Source organism: Vicugna pacos, chromosome 4 (genome assembly GCF_048564905.1).
Source record: "Vicugna pacos chromosome 4, VicPac4, whole genome shotgun sequence".
Classification (NCBI taxonomy): Eukaryota; Metazoa; Chordata; class Mammalia; order Artiodactyla; family Camelidae; genus Vicugna; species Vicugna pacos.
In genome coordinates, this window is record NC_132990.1 from 3,690,257 (window position 1) to 3,710,947 (window position 20,691).

General features: G+C 38.5%; 1 protein-coding gene and 1 pseudogene across 9 annotated transcripts in view; both read left to right on the forward strand.

Moving 5' to 3' along the window:
• Positions 1–20,691, forward strand: part of CDC14B (cell division cycle 14B) — a 94,743-nt gene that overhangs the window by 51,694 nt on the left and 22,358 nt on the right. For 8 of the 9 annotated variants that reach the window (XM_072959138.1, XM_072959139.1, XM_072959141.1 and 5 more), the window contains exons 5-9: positions 3,373–3,449; positions 8,976–9,042; positions 11,169–11,231; positions 14,281–14,368; positions 14,665–14,895. In XM_072959138.1, coding sequence (XP_072815239.1) covers positions 3,373–3,449; positions 8,976–9,042; positions 11,169–11,231; positions 14,281–14,368; positions 14,665–14,895 — 526 coding nt within the window. The remainder of the gene's footprint in view (positions 1–3,372; positions 3,450–8,975; positions 9,043–11,168; positions 11,232–14,280; positions 14,369–14,664; positions 14,896–20,691) is intronic. The other variant, XM_072959142.1, reaches the window with a different exon arrangement.
• LOC140696220 (small ribosomal subunit protein uS12-like) lies at positions 17,286–19,091 on the forward strand (annotated as a pseudogene).

Sequence of the window (20,691 nt, forward strand, 5' to 3'; positions counted from 1 at the left end):
CTATAACAAAATACCAGAGACCGGGAGTTGGGAGTCTTAGAAACAGTAGAAGTTTATTTCTCGTAGTTCTGGAGGCTGGGGGCCCAGGAACAGGGTGACAGCATGGCCTGGTGACGGCTCTCACGTGGCGGGAGGGCCTGCGAATCTCTCAGGAGCCTCTTTTATAGGACAGTAAATCCATTCATGAGGGCACCACCCTTATGGCTGACTACCTCCCAGAGCCCCCATCTGCCACCACCATCACCTTTTGGGGGTTAGGATTTCAGCATAAGAATTTTGGACGGGACACAAATATGCAGACTGTAGTGTTATGTAAATAAACTTCCTCTGAATCTGTAAACTTCCTCCAGCTTATCTCACTGTGCCTAAAATCTCTATCTACAGGCGTTCCCCAATTGAATTTAAGAATTACATTTTTTAAAAGTTCATCACCTATAATCTATATAGCTATGTAATATATATCATACAGCTGTATGTCTATATACCAACGATGAAAAAGAATACGGAAACAAATATACGTATGTATACGTATGACTGAAACGTTATGCCGGCCACCAGAAATTGACGCAACGTTGTAAACTGACTATACTTCAGTTTAAAAGAAAAAGAAGTTCATCACTAGGAATTTAGATTTTGATTTTCCATAGGAAAAAATGTTACTTTGTTCTTGTGTTCTTTGAACTGAACTTGTATTCCAAGGCAAACCCACAATTATTTAATGTCTTAGACTATTTTTGTTTTGAATGTTAGAAGGGAATAATAACATTGCAATTTTAGTAATTAAAGTTAAACCAAAGGACTGCAGTCTTTTTGTTTGTTTTTGTGTCTTTGTCAGTTTATAATGTTGTGTCAGTTTCTGGTGTACAGCACAGTGCTTCAGTCATACATATATTCCTTTTCGTATTCTTTTTAACCAGAAGTTACTGCAAGATATTGAATATAGTTCCCTGTGCTATACAGTATAAACTTGTTGCAACTTCAGTCTTGAGTCGGAAAATTATCTTTCACCTGGTGCTTAAGGAAAAATTTATATAATTTGAGAGAAGGTCCAATGAGAAATTTAGGGGAACTCTGAAAGAGGTTTCTGGATTTCATTTAATTAATTTATTTAAATTATGTATATGTACACATACATACATAAATGAATCAAACCATAATCTCACCCTCATTGGCCTCAAGGTATTTTTTAAAATTTATTTTTTTTTATTTTTTATTTTTTTGGTAATAGGAGTATTTTTTGGAAGGGGTCTGCTAGAAAGTCCTAAAATAGAATGGAAAAAAAGAAAAGGCTTTACTAATGTTATTCAGCAAGTCTTAGAAAAGAAAAGAAGCAGGTTGGAGACTAGAGGAGAGTGGGTAGATTCAGAGAAAAAAGGGAGGAGGTTTAATTTAAAAGACTTGTTTTTATTAAGAGAACTGTTACGATCTTTTCCCAAATTAGTAGTAATACAGTAGAAAGTCATTTGATAGGTTGATGCTTAAAAGATCTAAGTGTAGATTAAATAATATATAGACGAATATAATATGTTGAGTGTGATTATAGATGATCTTGATTAATTAATTCATGATAAACTACAATCTTATATGAATCAGTAATACTGCACTTGAAAATTTGTTTGATACTAGATAACAAAGCCATTTCTTTGTTCTTGGAATTGATTGTTCTTTGTGGATGTGCGTTTGAATGCTGCTCTAGGTAAATCAGTGATAGAGGATTCTGTATAATTGATTATAGTTTTGTATTATTCTTAGAGTAAATGGGATGATATTTTCAGAAACAGGGTAAACACTGGGAAGATTTTCCATTTATGAGTCTTAAAACAGAAAATTGGTAAAATGCCCCCGGAAGCTGAGTCAACTGTGACAACTTGTCTTACTCGGCTATGTCCTTCTCTGAGTTTCAGAGACTCTTGCTGGCTCTTTGGTTTCTATATTTTTTTTTTTTTCAGGAAGGAGGTAATTAGGTTTATTTATTTAGTTAGTTTTTTGTTGGAGGTGCTGGGGATGGAGAGCAGGACCTCGTGCATGCTAAGCATGTGCTCTACCACTTGAGCTATACCCCCCCCCGTAATTTTTCTTAATCCAATTGTATCTTTACATTTATATCAACCTTTTATCAATTATCTTAAAGTTTCCTAACTATTATAAGTAGGTTTAAGTTCAGTGAATTAAGCATTCTGTCAGAGTCTGTATATAATATATGAATCAGAGTTACAATGAAATGTAAGACGTGGGTCCTCGCTTCAGAATGTTCGCAACATGGTTGAAGAAACAGCTCGTATATATAAAGTTAAGTGATGGAGATTAAAAGTTTGTAATTAAATTTTTAGTGATTCCTTTTTACTAGTCAATATTTAAAATGTATTCTACCTCAAAGTAAGCTTTAGAATTGAATCCTCATTTTGGTAATAATATGGGTGGACTCTTCCACCTCCATCTATGGGTGGAAAATGCCTTGCTGGAATTTGGAATGCGGGTCAGAAAGTCCCGCAAACCTAATTGCGGCGGGGGGATGACTTATTTAGAGCGATGACAGTGGAAGTTCTCAAACTCCAGGTTTCTAGAACGAATTACCTGTGAGGAAGAGGAAGGGGAGAGAATGAGACTGGTAAAATATTTCTGCTGTCCTGGGCATGAGAAGACAGCGGAACAACATTTATAAACTGGTGAGAGCAAAGGACTGCCGACCTGAAATTGTATATACCGAGTCCGTAAATGTCAAGGCAGAACACAAGATACTTTGGAAATGCAAAGAATTCCAACTATGGCCCCCAAATGCTAATGAATCTGCTTGAAGTAGTCTACCAGCTGGAAATTGAAGCATGACATAGTTCTGAAGATAAAAGTAGCAAGTGACAACAGGAAACAAATGCAGTTTTATAGGAAACCTGTACAACATTATCAGTTGTTAAAACGAAACGGATGGAGTTCATCAAAATCTTCCTTCTGCTTGCATGGTCCTCTCATCCTCACCCCAGTCCCAGTCTCAGTCCATCCCCTACCCCCATCTCCCACACACCTCTTTCCTGTCATTTCAGCGGATTTTTGGAAAGGTGGTGAGCTTAAAAGCGCGTGCTCAGTCTGCCATCTTGATTGAGCAAATCTCTTCCTAAAATGTTGCACTTCTTACCACGGAAGATTGTTGTAAAAAGTTGCTGGTCAGGGCTCTTGCTGCAAGCAACAGAATCCAGCTGTGGCAGCAGAGTTAAACAGACAGGGAATTCACTGAGGACAGCTGGTGGCTGACAGGGTCCTTGGGAAGGCTGGGGAAACAGGTTCTGTTGATTGGCTCGAAATTGTATAGAGCTTTGCAGTGGCGGTACTGTCTTCATTTTGAAGTAAATTGCCTTTTTCTTCTCTCTTCAAATGTAGGTTATATATTTGGGGAAAACTCCAGAAGAAGCGTATAGAATATTAATGTTTGGAGATACAGCCTATATTCCTTTCAGGTAAATATAAGATTCATTTAATCAGGCCCTTGCCGGACGTATCTTGGTTTAGATGTTTCTGGAAAAAGAAGACCTGATAAATAGTCATTTTGCGGTGGGTACAAATACCGCCGTATTAGGCTACCCATCAGTGATGCTGTTGACATTCTGTTGCAGAGGGGTTGTCCCGTGTACAGCAGAATGTTTAACAGCATCACTGGCCTCTGCCCACTGGATGTCAGTAAACCCCCCCCCCCCCCGCCAAAAATTAATTTGTGAAAACCAGAAACATCTCCAGGCGTTGCCAGATCTCCATGATGCTGGTGCTGGTGGTGAGTCGGTCCTATATGAGCGGTGAGAACCACTCCCACTGATGGAAACTGTGCTTTGTAAAATCGGTTGAGAATCCTGGAATGGCAGTACTCAGCTTAGTGCTCTGAAGAGTTTTGGTCCTGAGGAGTTAAGAAGTAAGTTTTCCCAGTAATCACGAATTACTTCCAGAGCAAAAGTGAAGCCCCCGTTCCTAGGGACACAGCCAGCAGAAACAGTGCATAAGATATATTAAAGATATATTAACAATAATATATTGAGTACCACTACTTGAAAAAACAAATAGCTGTGTCATAGAGGCAGTAAATAAATAATGTCTTTATATAAATGCATGACATCCTCATCTCAAAGTGACCAGGTGATTGTGTTGAAGATATTTTGAAAACACTTGGGGTTTTTTTCCCCCTTGTAAGTCAAAGGAAGTTCTAAAAGTTTCTCTGTTTATCAAAATACTTGACTTAGCAGTATAATTTAAATACTTGTATGGTGCTTAATGTATAATAAATGTGCGAAATGATTTTACTCATTGCATGCTGTATTAATAATTTCAAATGCTGCATTGTTCTTTCACTTGCAAATCAGTTAATAGCTTCAGGATTGTTGCATATTCCTTGAATGCCTGATTTTGAAGGTATGGCCTTGCCTTTAAAGGGTAAGGTTATGAACCTGACTTAATTGTGGACAAGTTTTGGGATGGGTCTCTCTAACCTTAGGCAGAATATCCTTCTTAAATAACTCCATAGGACTGTCCATAGATAGACTGCGTGAAATAGAGCTTTTTTTTTGTGAGGACAGTCTGCAGAGTTCAGTGTTTATTGAACTAAAGACTGTATTTTAGTGATCTAGCCAGTTAGAAGAATTGCTTTGAACCCAGCACCACTGCCTTTCTTCCTGGCAAGTGGATCATCTTAATTATTCTTTCAGGTGGGTAGGAAGGGATCAAAGTTATTTTCTAACTGGAGAATACTCCATTTTTCTTCTCAACTTACAACAGCAGCCATATACTTCCTTGAGAAGGAATGATGATACTTGAGGTCCCTGAGTCACATTGATATACAGTGATAATTTTGTTCTACAGAACTCTTCTTTCTAACAGTAATCCTTTATAATAGTGCCATTCTTAACGTTTATAACACAAGGTCCTAAAACAGGAATAAGCTTCCACATTTCACATAATCTAAGAAAGGATCCACGGAACGTTGTTGGTGCAAGAGAGGTTTTGTGTTAATTTAAACACAGAGGTCAGAAGTAGAATGCATGTTGTTGACTGCCATACCTGTGTTTAAATTATTGAGCACTGTGAAATGAGGTTAGTTACTTCTGGTCCCAAGAACAAAAATTAGTAATCCTTTAACGAAACAGAACTGAGCTAGAAATTGAATCTCTTCAGTCATTGATGCCAGATGTTTGATTTATCTAAAGCATAAAATTTGGCCTGTGAACTAGTGCCAGCCTGTGCGTTTTTTGTCACCAGCCTGTAATAAGTATGGGAACTGACAGTAAGATCTTAGAGAAATGTTGGCAATTAATAGAGTATTTTTGTGTCTGTGGAAGCAAATGCTGTAAGAATGTAGGCTTGTGTTTTAGGCGTTTTTTTTGATTCCATTTTTCTAATTCATTTTTATTTACAAAAATAAGATTATTGCATTATTGTGGGTATGCAATATTATTATTTACAAAAGTATCAGCCTTTGGCAGATTTAAAAATCCAGTGCTTCACTACATTTTGCTGTTCTATGGAACAGTACTTGGAACAGTTCTTACTAATTAAAAGTAGGCCGATCAGAATTAACAAAGCCTGATAATGTTTTGACAGAAGTTCCACTACAGTCTTTTATCCTTGCCACTTCAACTGCACAGAATCAATGTAACTGCTAACAGAGTATTGTTAACAAAGGACTGGGCAAGAATAGCATTCATTTATAGTTAATAGCTTCTTTATGCACCATAGGAATATTTAATTCGATTAAATGTAACTGACATGTAATTCTTCAACCCTGAGTTTTAAAATGTATATATACGTACATATGATTTCTTAATGAGTTAGATTAGGTATTTCTCTGCCTGTGTAAGTGAAAAAACAGTATAAAATATAGTTCCACATTTTCTTAATACCCTGGGATCACTGAAAAACATATATTTCTGCTCTTTAGTGTTGCCTGTGATCCTCTTTTGCCTCTTGGTTGATTTTTTTCCGTCTCTATTCTCTGTTTTCTTGAGAGAGAGAATTGCATGGTTGCTAATAGCTTGGCTGGTCACATCAGATGGGAGTTTGACTCTCAGGTCTGCCACTAATATCTGAGGTTCTCTGCACACGTGAGCCTTGGTCTCTTAGTCTATAAACGGGAGCAACAGTAATTCACCCTAATGAGATGTGAGGATTAAGTAACTTCCCGCACACGAAACACTTGGTGTAGTGCCCGGTCCTTAGCTAACATTTGCTGCACATACATATTTTTTCCTTTTCAAATTCACGTATAACTTACACACAGAAACCCCACGGCTCTTATGTATACAGCACGGCAGACATTTACATGATCCCCGCCCCTTTCCAACGGTTTTTCTTACCTTCGAACTTTACGTAAGTAGAATCATACAGCGTATATTTTTGCAGAGCTGGGATCTAGCTTTTTAAGTACATAATGTCTGTGAGGCTTATCCATGTGATGGCACATATTAGTTGTTTGTCCTGTTTTTATTGCTTTTGTGTAGCATTCCGTTCTGTGAATATACCACGATTTATTTGCCCATTATCCTTTTGATGGATTCTTGGGTGATTTGCAGTTTTTTGTTTTTTTTTTTGATTTGCAGTTTTGCGCTATTATGAATACAGGCTGCTATGAAAACTTATTTTTTTAGTGTTTGGCATCGTTGTGCAGTTTCTAAGCAGTGCTCCTTTATTGATTCTCACCTGCTTTTTCAAGTTTGTTAAATGATCTTAGTGATAAAGTTCCGCCCACAACAAAGACTTACATCCACATTTGTAGCTGTTGCAGCTCTGCCATTTGGAAGAAGTCTGTTTGGGTAGGAGGTGTGGGTGTGTTTAAAGTTGGAGGTGTTAATGAAATAAACATGAGTGAATAAAGGAGGATTCTTGTCTGGTTAGATTGTGTGATGTATGAGGCAAACCCTTTATCCAAGCCCAGATCAAAGCTTGTCAAGTTATCACTGACTGGAGCAGGGCTTGGACACCCCCCCGCCCCCGGTAGGTTCTCAAAAAATATACATTGAATAAATGCATTGGGTTGTCACAAAAACTGAATCAACCTGTCTTCGACTTGATTGGAACAGAATTATCAGTATATTAAGAAGATGGTAATCATAGGTAACTGAGGAGACATGGTGAGAAACGCTGGAATGCAGTTTGAGAATTCAGCGTTTTTCCACTGATAATTTTGAATTTGGTTTAGACTAAACTAGTTTATTTCCCTATTTTAGCTTCTCCATCTTAAACACATTCCTTATTCCATGAAGAAAATTATTCGTACAGAACAAGTGTGTGTGTTGATTCTATAGGTCAGTGGTTCTTAAGCCTGAGCAAACATCACAGTCACCTGCAGGACCTGGCGCCACCCCTAGAACGGCTGTCTCCTAGGTCTGGGCAGGGGGCTTGAGAATCAGCCTTTCTGGCGGCTGGGGTTGGCAGATGGAGTTGACCTGGGTGCTGCTTGCCCAGTGGGCACACTTGAGAACTTACGCGGCGGATCATCTTGTTTTTCTCCTCCTTGAATATTGCCAGGAAGCTCTTGGTAAAATAATTTTCTAGGTTCCACTGAGACCTTTTCTAGCTTTCAGAAGAGCAGCTTTTAAATTCGGAAGCTTACAGGACAAAAATGGAATGTCATAAGGCCCTGTGTCCAGTCCTCGTGAAGGCTAACGTCTAACACACTGCAGTAATTCTAACCAGTTCAGACAGTAACATCTAAAACTCTTTGAGCTAAAAAGGATGCTCTTTCTTCTTTGTTAGTTTAATGTTGCTGTAATAGTCTAGGTTCTTAAGGTTTGTACTATATTTAAAAAATTTAAATGTACAGTTTAGTTTTTCAGGTAAATTACAGTGTGAAAACCCAACCAAGGCAGGTAATTAATCATGGCTCCAGTTGCAACCTGGTTCCTCACTGGGACCAAATAAGTACCATTCAGATAGGCACATTGTTCAGCTTGCCTGCAATGACATAATTAATTTTATCTTGCCTAATTCTAAGCCTTTTCACTTTGTAATGACTTAAGAGAGCCAAAAAGGAGAAGCAGGTGGGGATGGAGAAATAGCTTATTTTTCTGGACAAAATCTTGAGACGTTAACTACATTGAGACATTCGTAGTATGATTACTGATAGGTGTTGATGCGGTATTGGCGGGGTTGTCTGTAACCTAGTTTAAGCAGTTCCCCAAGGGTAAAGTGATTCTACTAAAGGTAGCTGACGCCTTAGTTCCTGTGGTTTCTTTGGTACTACTGTCCTTTAAGAACCAAAAAGAATGCTTAGCATGCACGAGGTCCTGGGTTCAATTTCTGGTACCTCCTCTGAAAATAAACCTAATTATCTTCTCCCCACTGCTCTGCCAAAAATTAAAAAAGAAAGAAACTGAAAAAAAAAAAAAAAGGAACCAGGAAGAAGTTATCCAGTTAAATTGGAGAGGAACAAAATGCTTTTTAGCTTGCACCTAGTGTTTCAAATATTACCTTGATTTCCCAGTGTTTTTCTCCTGCGTGGATGGAGATAAACATGTACAGAAACTTACACCTCCCCGCACCACGTATGTATACACAGGATCAAAAGGCAGTCTTTCCTGATACAGTTTATGTGGTGTTTTCCAGTTTGAATAAAAAAAAAAAACAAATACCTTACCCGTTTTGGAGGGAAGGGTACATACTGTTGAGAAGTTGAACTCAAGAAGGAATTTCTGAAGCTCAACTATCAAAGCCAAAAGGAATCTAGAGAGATCATTTGAAATTTAGGATGTGGTCCTGTTGTCATTAATAGTCAACAGTTATAAAACAGTGTCTACTTGCGTAGGTAGAAACTGCAGTAAAATTTATAGCAGTGACTTATCTTTTATTTAAAAACCAAAAGGCAAAAATTCTTCTTTTTTTTTTTTTTTGAGACTTGTCCTGTGTGTGTTTGATTTTTAAATTCTAATCAGCTTTGTCTTGAGATAAATGTACAGCAGAAAATTAAATTAACTGAGCTGTGTATTTCAATCCTTTTGGGATTTCAGAGATGCTGCCTATGGGAGCTGCAATTTCTACATTACACTTCTTGACTGTTTTTATGCAGTAAAGAAGGTAAGTGACTTGTAGGATGTGACGAGTGCTGTGCTGGAGAACTCAGGTACAGCCCGAGAAAAGTGAAGCCTTCGTCCCCAAAGATCTTCCAAGATGTGTATGATGTCAGAGGAACCCCATTTCCCCACCAACTTCAGAATGACACCAAACCAGATTATTCTGAATCTGAGTGCTTCTCTGCATGAGTTGAGGGAAAAGCCACCTGAACAACAGGAAACAATAAGAAACAGTTATGTAATTGAGTTCTAAATTCAGAGTTGGTTTTGAATCTGTTGTGATTTCTAAGGAAAACAAGAAACAAATAGATGACTGGTTTCCTAGTTCGTTCTGATTCACCTTTTATGGGGCTGATTCCCGCAAATCCTGTTTACAACAGACATTTCTATAACACAGTGTCAAACACTTTGTTTTTGTATCTTCAAGCATTCAATTTCTAGTTCAACAGCAGAATTTGAATAGCCCAGTAATTTGTTACTAGGTTTTATATAAACCTAAGTAGGTCACTACTGCTTTGTCAGAGCTCTTTAAAAATAACTCCGGTGTTTTATAACCAGGGTTGCTTGCTGTCTTGGACTCCAGGGGACACCTTTCCTATCACATTCTAAATGAACAGGGTGCCCTGCAGTCGTATGACACACCAGACCCTGGTTATAACACTTACTCCCTCATGTATATTGCTTGCATGTCAGGACAGCGCCAGAAATGACAGTTGTCAGTCAGTAGCCCTTGGATCGAATAAGCCTTCGACAACATCTCAAGCTCTATGTGACTTGTCATTTTCAGAGGCAAAAGGGACCCAGGTTTACTTTCTTGTGTATTGAAACATGGTTGCTTTCTCAGAATTCTGACAGAAACGGTAAGGATTAAACTCAGAGAGCTATTCAGTGTACAGATTCAGAGATTAATTAATAAACCTTTTTTTTTCCTGTATCAGGCAAAAAGGATGAACCTTAATTTAGGGGTTTGAATCCAGCAACTTCGCTTTTTTTCATGCTATGTTAAGTTTCATTTAAGAGACTACAGCTTCTGATTTTCAATGTAGACATTTTTTCATTTGTGACTGATTTTGAATATTGCATATTTGAAACATCTAAAAATGTAATTATGTCTTAATTTTAGTGCTAATTCTAATAGGATCTTCTTATGAAATTCAAAAGAGAATAGAAATTCTCTGCAAACTGCATTTTATTGTATCATTCTCTTAGGACCATGTCTAGTCCAAATATGATATATATTGGGTATTTTGAATTCAGAGGAATAAAAGTCATCATGGATTCTGTCTTGGAATTAGGACTTAAGTAACTACAGTTTATAAAAGAAGAGTCTTTTTGTTTGTTATTGTAGCCTCCTTATTTCTCATTCATATTTGAGTCGTTTTAAGTTTTGAAAACTGGTTAACAGAATCACCCCTTTTGAACCAAGAATACCTTGTTGATCAAGAGTTCTTGCTTACATATTGTCTGGCTCAGTAAGCAGGAAGAACGCTTGTCAGAGGCCGCCAGCTCATCCTTGTCTCAGAAAATAGATCCTCTTTATTTTGCTTTGCCGACTGCACTACAGAATAGCAGAGGAAAATCTTACATACTTTTTTTTTCTTATTGAAAGAAGGTTTTTTCCCTCGAAATTTTGAATTTTAGTGGTGGTCTCTGGGCTGTCTTTAGTATAGGAAACATTCATCTTTTACTCAAGACTGCTCAGAAGAATTTGAAAGTACAGATGTTTATGAAGTGTGTGGGATTTTGGGGGATAAGCTAACCAGTGGTTTCTTTCCTCTGTATTATTTATTTAGCAATTATTATATTGTGCATTATATTTGAAGCCTGAGTGGTGTTGATCTAATAAACTAGTAGAATTACTTTGAAGGCTTGATTATTTAGATCTTGCATGGATAGGATGATTGATGGAGGGAAATAAAAAATAAAATTAAAGCAAATATTATTATAACTAATTTTCTTGCTAATGGAAACATTTAAAAGACTCTTTTGAAAACTGTTCAGTGGGACATAATCTAAATATAATAATGCTTTTCTGGGTGTGCCTCCTGATCGTTCTTATTAAGAAATTGGATTGGAAATTGTTTCCTTTTTTGCATCTTTGTTCTTAAAAAGCTTTCCTTTGGATTTTAGGCAATGCAGTATGACTTCCTTAATTTCAACTCATTTAACCTTGATGAATATGAATACTATGAAGTAAGTTTTCAAGGATATTATTTTTAACTGCTTTATACATGGTTTACTTTCAGAGGTAATAGTCTTGTTTTTGAAAAAAATTGAACATGTGTTTAGGAAAAAAAGGTCAAGTCTTTATTCTCTTACTCTCATTTCTTGCAGTCCTGGTTCTTACTGATTTTTGCATTTGATACATCCTTACGGTGAATTAGTGTGCTCCTAGACATTTTTCTTTAATTTTTTGTTTAAATTTTTAATACTGATGACTTTTTTATAGCGATTGAGATAATGTTTGTAAAACCCTTAGCATTACACACCTGATTACCTCTGGAAAATACCTGTTTTTATCATAACCTGTTGTTTGTATGAAGTCAGGATACTTCTGGTTGCAAATGACAGAAGGTAAACACAAATGGCTTAAATAAAATGGGGAGATAGTTATTGATTTACAGGAATAAAAAGTCCAGGAGCAAGTGAAACTTCATGCATGACCAGACTCAGGTACGCAGACACACGCCAGAAACTCGGCTGAAGCTAATTTTGTTCCGAGGCCAGCCCTTCCCAGTAGGAATAATGATGGGTACTGGCCGCTTTGATTCACCCAGACTCATTGGAAAAGAGCATCCCTGGTTCCGGCAGAGGACCCACCAGTTCTCTCATTGGCTTGGCTTAGATCATGTCTCTGTCCCTGAACCAGGCTGTGTTTCTGGCAGGAGTGGGAAGTGAGTGGGCATAGCATACCCTGGCTATCCCAGGAGCGGGGATCTGGGGTCCGCCCCATCAGACCTTACAGACAGCAGAAAAAGGGAAATGCAGCGGGAAGAGCCCAGGCAGGCAAAACCACAGACGTCCTGTACATGTTTAATGGTGGTTTTTTTTTTTTTTTAAAGAATGAGTAATTTGATTCTACCATTCCACCCTCCAAGTAGATAATGAGTAAGATGCTATACTGAAGGTCTTTTCTGGGCAAGAATACTTGTGGAACCTTGGGGTTTTTTTGTTTTTTGTTTTTTTTTTAATCCTGCTGTAATTACCTTGAGCAGACGTTCTCATTAATAATGGAGTGATTCCACAGATGAAGGGCATTTTATGCAGTAGTATCTTGAACCCTCAGATAACTACTCTTTCACAATCAAGTTATTGAAGTCACTGTTATTTTGAACTCCTAGGTATATCTGAACTACTTTTTGATGAATTGGGTTAATAGTCACCATCAGTCATAACCCTGATGTACCAAAGGGGTAAAAGCATAGTTGAATGATCCATTAGACCAACCCTACCTTGACTTCTCTGTAACAGCAATACATTTCTAAAGTACAGTGTGTATTTACCATCTTAACTACTGAGTATAACAGCACTTTTGTGCTTCTCCTTATAAAATCGAACATTTCAAATAAAATACACTTTCTCTTTTTCGATAAGCAAAACTACTAAAAACACCAGTTGGTGTTCCTTCAGTGTAGCACAGGGATGCCTTTGTGTGTGTGTGTTTTTGTTTTTATCATTATTATTATTATTTAAAAAATTTCTTTTGGTGGGGGAGGTAATTAAGTTTATTTATTTAATTAGTTTTTTAATGGAGGTACTGGGACTTGAACCCAGACCTCATGCATGCTAAGCACACACTCTACCACTTGAGTGTGTGTGTGTGTATTTTTAACCAGTGAGTAATATAAGTGCTAACTGGCTTCCTTGTCACTAATGCAGAAATTACAACATCGCTGGGGAGTAGCAGGATCACCCACAAATGTCATTGACTTTCAGTGAAACTGCACTGAGACCCAGGGAACCGTTTAGGTAGCTACGGACCATGGTAGCGTTAGTCTCTATAGTGTATTTAGAAATTTTGGACTGGTCTTTCATTGAGTCCACGGTGCCCATCTTTTCTTGTTTTAATTTCTCTGAATTCAGGACACATCTTACAATCCATGATGCCTGTGATTCAGTGAAATCCAATCACACACGTTTTATCTTTAAAAAATTCCAAATTTCTGGTTTTACTTCAAAATCAGAACACCTGGCATCACCTGTCCTCATTCCTGCGTACATCTTTTAACGTGGAAGGACCATCAGTTCCCTTGGCTGGTAGTTGAGTAAGTGGATTAGGGGTTACTTGCCTGGCCGGTAGATCTTCAGGCAATTCTTGGTTTACTTCTGACCTGTTCCTTGGTGCACATATACACACTCCAGTTGTAAAGCTAATTGATCTTGTTTTTATGTTCTCTCCTTCCCCCTCATCAAGTGTTTCCCACTTCCTGCTTAAGTCTTTGTGTATCCATTTCTATTGTTATTAAATTTCAACTCTATTTATCCTTACAATAATTGTGGTAATAATTCAATCCAAGGGGCTTAACAATAGGAAGTAAAGTGCTTTCAATTTCAGCTTATATTCATATTTTTTTCTTGACAACATACTGTGATCTCAGTATACTTGTCGTTTTGAATTTCCTGATAAGCTTGGGGAAAATTTTTCATTGACCTTCTTATTAAATAGCTAGCAAAATGGTGGAAAGGTGTTTCTCTACAAATAAAAAGTAAATATCGAGAAACCAGGAACCTAAATAGGTACATTTTTTTCTCCGTTGTTCAAGAAGTCAAGATTGCACATATATCGAGAGCCAGTTAAGTCATTCAGGAAATCAGGGATGTTTCCAGATCTCTCAGAACAGAAAAGTTTGCTTTCTTATTAATTACCAGCAACTATATAAGAACTTACTTGGTTAAGATAACCAAAGTACTTAGGTGTAGTTCAGATAGCAGCGGTCAGCTGTGTTTTCCAAAGGCTGTCTCTTGATACCCATGGGAGATTGATTCGAGTACCCACTGTGGATCAAGTCTCATAGTCAGCCTTCTGAATCCACGGATGGGGAACCTGCAGATACTGAGGGCCAACTGTTCCCTAGAAATAACTCATAGCAGGCTCAGTTTAGTTTCCTGTCTCCTGGGCATTTCTAAACAGCTTTTGTGCTGAAGCAAATGGATTTGAAGTCCTTCAGATACTCAGTATTGAGAAGGGGCATGGAGAGGAGATTAAATCTAAAAATGAATTGTGCTGGTCTTCCCTTTGCAGAAAGCAGAAAACGGAGATTTAAATTGGATAATACCAGGCCGATTTCTTGCCTTCTGTGGACCTCATTCAAGAACCAGACTTGAAAGTGGTATGCGAAAATGTGGGGCCAGTAGAATTTTGTTATTAAAAATATCCATCCTGTATTTTCTTTTGAAAGAGGCCAAAGAGTTAAACTAAGCTGGAGTGTCTTAATTAAGTATGCTTGGTCATTTTAGCACATCATTCTTCCTGGATTTTAACTTTTTAAACATTTTTTTTCACAGTTATAGTCACATTGATATTCAATCCCCAGTCCAGATACTGTCCCCACCCAGTTACAGGTGAAATTGTTGTCCATTGTTTTCTTTCTGCATTTTACAACATCTGGTGAATTTCTTTATGTAGGTTACCACCAACATTCTCCTGAGGCCTATATTTCGTATTTTAAGAGTCACAACGTTACTACCATTATTCGTCTGAATAAAAGGATGTATGATGCCAAACGCTTTACGAATGCTGGTTTCGATCACTATGATCTTTTTTTTGCGGATGGCAGCACCCCTACTGATGCCATTGTCAAAGAGTTTCTGGATATTTGTGAAAATGCCGAGGGTGCCGTTGCAGTACACTGTAAAGGTATGTTTCTAGTGTTGGTTAAAGAATGATGGTCATGTATGTCTATACGTGTAGAAACATACCATAATCATTTAGATTATATGCCAGGACACATGAAACTGCCTTTGTTTTTCAAAGATTTTTTTTTCCTTTTGTGAGTTGCTTTTTTCTTAAAACCTTTTTTCTTTATTGAGGTATGATTGACATAAAAAGGCTGTTCATATAAAGAATGCTTTAAAAATCCTAATTTTATATGGAAAGGATTGTAAATTAAGTTGTATTCCTAGGTAACTCTACAAAAGCTTATCACATTAAAATGCATTTATTTATTCCTCAAATATCTATTCAGTGCCTACTGTTTGGTAGGTTCTGGCATATGTTGGTGAACAGAGCAGACTCCAAGAGCTTTTATTTGTAGAGTTTGTATCCTAACACGTTGCTAGGTTTTCAGCAGCTAGAACAGTGCCTGGCACTTAATAAATATTTACTGAATGAATGTGTTACAATCCATTTATGGGTATACTAGGATTTATTTAACTTTTCTCCCTTTGTTAGTTAACTAAAAAGACAAGGAATATATTTTTGTTAAGACAAATTCAATATTTGGGAAAAGAAAAACAAAACAGCAAACCTGAGGAATAGCAGAAATCTAATCTCCAGAGTTCCTACATTATAAGATTCAAATGTCCAGTTTTCACCCCCCCCCAAAAAAATCTCAAACAATACAAAGAAACTGGAAAGGATAGCTCAAAGGGAAAAAAAATGAATCAACAGAAACTGTCCCAAAGAAAGACCAGATGATGGACTTACTAGACAAAGACATTAAAACAACTGTCTTAAAGGTGGTGAGAGAGCTAAAATAAAATGAATACAAAGTGAAGAAAACAACGCATGGACCGAATGGAAATATCAACAGGAGATACAAAACTTTAAAAGGAAAAAAAAATTCTGGAACTGAAATGAAATGTGTATTGATGAGGTTCACAAACAGACATAAGCAGGCAGACGAAAGAAATCAGCAACTTGAAGATAGAATAATTGAAATGATCAGGTCTGAAAAGTAGAAAGAAAAAAGATTGAAATGAGAACCAAATCTAAGGGAACTCTGGGACACCATAAAGTAAGGCTGTGAATGGATTGTGGGAATCCCAAAGGGAGAAGGGAGAGAAAGAAGCAGAGAGACTTTTTAAAGGGTTACTGTCTAAGAACTTCCCAAATGTGATTAAAGACACAAATGTAAACATCAGAGAGCTCAACAAACTCCAAGCACAATAAACTCAGACCTACACCAAGATGAAATTCAGTCTAAAGCCAGAGACAAAGAGAACCTTGAAAGCAAAGGGAGAGAATCAGCTTATCAAACACCAGGGCTCCTGGTAAGACCAGCGGTAGATCTCTCATCAGAAACCTTGGAGGTCAGAGGGGAGTGGGCTATGTTTAAAGTGTTGAAGGAAAAAAACTTGAACCACAAATCCTCTGTCTGGCAAAACTGTCCTTCAGAAGTGATGGTGAAATTAAGATATCCCCAGATAACTAAAAGCTGAGAGAGTTTGCTGCCACTAGTCCTGCCTTGCAAGAAATGATAAAGGTTAAATGAAAGGACACCAGACAGTCACTCAAAGCTATATGAAGAAAGAAAAACGTCTGTAAAAGTAAATACCTGGACAGTTATAAAAGCTGTTATTATTGTGGCTTTGGTTTGTAAACTCTCTAATCAAAAGGCAGAGATGGGAAGAATGCCTTAAAAAAGTAATAACCCGACTACATGCTATCGAAAAGATACTCAGTTTGGATCCAAAGACGCAAATAGGTTGAAAGTGAAAGAATGAGAACTTTCATGTAAATCGTGACCCAAAGAGAGGTGGTTATCAGACAGAATAGACTTTAAACCAAGAAAAAGACAAAAGAGGATGTTACCTATTAATGAAAGGCTCATTACAACAAGAAGATACAACAATTATAAACATTTCACATGCCAAATAACAGACCTTCAAAATACATGAAGGAAAAATTGACAGAGTTGAAGGAGAAAACAAACAGTTGTACAACAATGGTTAGAAATTTCAACATCCCACTTTCAACAAAGGATGGAGCAACCAGACTGAAAATAAGTTAAGAAAACAGAGAACTTGAACAACACAACAACTACATGTAACGGACATACTCAGAACCCTGCCCCTCTCCAACAAAATAGCGTTTGTCTCAAGTACACATGGGACATAGAAGTAATGGTTGCACAGTGATGTGAACTTGTTAATGCCGCTGTCGCTACACTTAAAAATGGCCAAAATGATCGTCAGAAACTGACCCTAGAGAAACATAGATCTTTACATTGCCTGACAAAGAATTTTAAGTGGCTGTCTTTAGAATATTCAGTGAGCTCTTTTGCTCACACCCATGGCCCCAGCAGGATGGGCAAGTTTTGGGGGCTTCATACTGCCAGGAAGCTCCATAGCCACTGACAAGAGCAGATGTGGCATGGTCACTGGTACCAGAAAGCCCATTTGTGCCCAGCCCTGAAGGCCAACCCTTTTGGAGGCACTTCTCATGCAAAGGTCTTGCTTGTAAAAGTAGAAATTGAAGCCAAGCAGCCAAGTTCTGCCATCAGGAAGTGTGTTAGGATTCAGCTAATCAAGAATGCCCCCCTACCCCCAAACACAGCCTTTATATCCAATGATGGTTGTTTGGGTTTTACTGAGGAAAATGATGAAGTTCTGGTTGCTGGGTTTGGTCACAAAGGTCATGCCGTTGGTGACATTCCCGGAGTTTGCTTTAAGGTTGTTAAAGTAGCCAGTGTCTCTTGGCTTTATACAAAGGCAAGAAGGAAAGACCAAGATCATGTTTTGACAGTGAAAGCATAATAGTAATAGATTTTCATATGCCTCCCCAACCCCCGCCAAACAAACCAACAAAGCTTACCGAGCTAAAAGGAAACAGAGAAGTAAATGAAATCAGGAAAATGATACATGAACAAAAATGGTTCATATGGTAAAGTTTATGTTAGGTCTGTTTTACCAAAAGCTTAAAAAAATAATCCAACATCAGTTATTTCATTTTTTTTAAACTATAATAGGCCGTTGAGGTTATTTTCATCTGAGCTGCTCATTCAGGACAGTTTTGCCCCCCAGGGGACCCTTGATGATGTTTGAAGACGTTTTTTTGTTTTTACAACTTGGGAGGACAGACGCTACTGGTACCTAGCAGGTGGAGGCCAGGGATGTCCCTAAACGTCCCCAGATGCACAGGACGGTCCCCAAAGAATTATCTAGCCCCAAATGTCAGTACTGCTGGGTTGAGGAACCCTGATGTTGATTGCTGACCAGTTAAAAATCTGAAAAGGATTTGATATGATTAAATCTTTGTTTGGGAAGAAAATTGATGACAGTGTGAAGGTTGGATTATCAAGTGAAAAGTGAGATTCAGTGTTCATTTGCTCGAGGTACCATAACAGCATACCATAGACTTTGTGACTGACTTAAAAAATAAAAATTTGTTTTCTCATAGTTTTGGAGACTAGGAACCTTAAGATCAAGGTGCCAGCCTGGTGTCTGGTGAGGCCTCTCTTCCCGGCTTGTAGACGGCCACCTTCTCTTTGTCTTCTTTATACACTCACTCCTGGTGTCTCTTCCTGTTCTTATAAGGAAGGACACCAGTCCTGTTGGATTTCCCCCCATGACCTTATTTAACCTTAATTCCCTCTGTTAAGGCCCCTTTTCCCAAGATAGTCACATAGGGAGTTAGGACTTCAATATATGGATTTGGGGTGGCACAGTTCGGTCTATAACATTTCTGTTCTCTGGGCACCCAGTATTCATGTCTTTGTGTGTAAAATACATTCAGCCCCTCCTGACAGCCCCGAAAGTCTTAATCCATTTCGGTATCAATTCCAAATCTAAAGTCTCATCTAAATATCACCTAAGTCAGATATGGGTGACCCTCCAGGTATGCTTCATCCTGAGGCAAGTTCCTCCCCAGCCTGAATGTACAAAACCAGGCAGAGAATACAGGCATAGAATAGACATTCCTCTTCCAAGTGGGAAAGAGGAAAGTGGAACAGGTCCCAGGCAAGTCCGTATCCTAGCAAGGCCAATGCCATTACATCTTTACGCTCTTTGGCTCCTTTCTCTACAGGCCCACTGGGGTGGCAGCCCATCCCCTTGGCCCAGGGCGGTGGCACTGCCTGTGTGGTTCTAGGCAGGGGCAGCCTGGCCCACTAAAACCATGGGGGGGGGGGCTAACCTATGAAACCTGGGAGTTGACAGCCTTGACCTGTGGGCCTGTGGTGGCCGTGGCAGCCAAGCCGATCTCTGCATCACCCTCAAGGTCACGCTTCCCTTCTCTTGAAGGATGAGCCATGTTTGCAGCCAGTGACTTCTATTGTCCAGTCCATAGCATCTCCAAAATCTACAAGCCTTCCTTTATTTCATCCTGTTTCTGTCTCCTTTGGTCCACACTGGCAGCATGTCTGTTGGTGTAACCCCATCACTGTTTTTGGCTTCTGCAGAGATGGCTGATTAAATCCGTGGGCAGTATCTTTATGGAATTGATGTTTCGATCACACCCTTGGTATCTGGAACACACTTTCTCACTTTTTGCAAAATGAATAGGCCTAGAATTTTCTAAATGTTTAGTTTCTCGTTCCTTTTTGCTCAGTAGTTCAGTTCACCTCTCTCCTCTCACATCAGTGAGGAAAACCAGGCTGTGTGCCATCAACATTCTGCTTACAAATCTAAATCTCCTTTGCTAAACATCCAAGGTTGTCACTCAGAAGTTGTGCATCCCACAGAGCACTAGAACACAATTGAGCCAGGTTTTCTACCACTTTCTATCAAGGATTGCCTTCCTTTCGGTTTCCAGTAACATGTTCCTTGTTTCCATCTGAGTCCGCACGAGAATCACCATGAACACCCGTATTACTACCAACAGTCCCTTCAAGTCAATCTCGGTGGTTTTTTTTTTAACATGTGCCTTAAAACCCTCCCAGCCTTTACAATTCTAATACCAGTCACTTCCACATTTTTACATATTTGTTACAGTAGCATGCCACTTCACAAGTACCAAAATCTTGTGTTAGTGGGGGTTTCCCAGAGAACCAGAACCAGGAGGTTATGTATATATAGAGAAGGAAATTTATCAAAAGGCATTAGTTTACATGAATATGTAGGCTGGCGAGTCCAAAATCTGTAGTGTGAACTGGCAAGGTGGAGACCCAGGAGAGCCAGTGGTGCAGTTGAAGTCCAAAGGCAGGCTGCTGGAGAATTCCCTCTAGCTTTGTGAGGCCAGTATTTTTGTTCTGTTCGGATTTTTCAACTGATTGGGTGAGGCCCACCCACGTTATGGAGGGCTGTCAGCTCACTCAGCGTCTGCCAGTCTCAGCCAAATACACCTGCCAGGTCGGCACATGACATTAACCATCACAGGAGGTAATGACTGTGGTCTAGTTGAGAGTTAAGGAGGACAGCCAGAATAGAGTGAGGAAATGTCCACATGAAAATAGATACAGAAGTAGAGAAGGAAAAAACTATTGGATGAGGGAGAAAGTACAAGAATTTAAGCCTCTGTTTTTGGAAAGATGATGGTACCACTGACAGAAAACCCAGAGTATAAAATACTACACTGAGAATCATCACTTAGAAAGTGATTTTCAGTCCTGGCTGAAACAGAGAATCATCTGGAGGATTTTAGGAATCTGTATGTCCAGGCTCCATCACATACCAAGTAAATCAATTCTGTAGGTAAGAGCCAGTATTTTAAAAAAGAACTTTCCAGTTGCTCATACTGTGCATCAAAGCATGAGGACTGTTGTCAGGAAGAGCA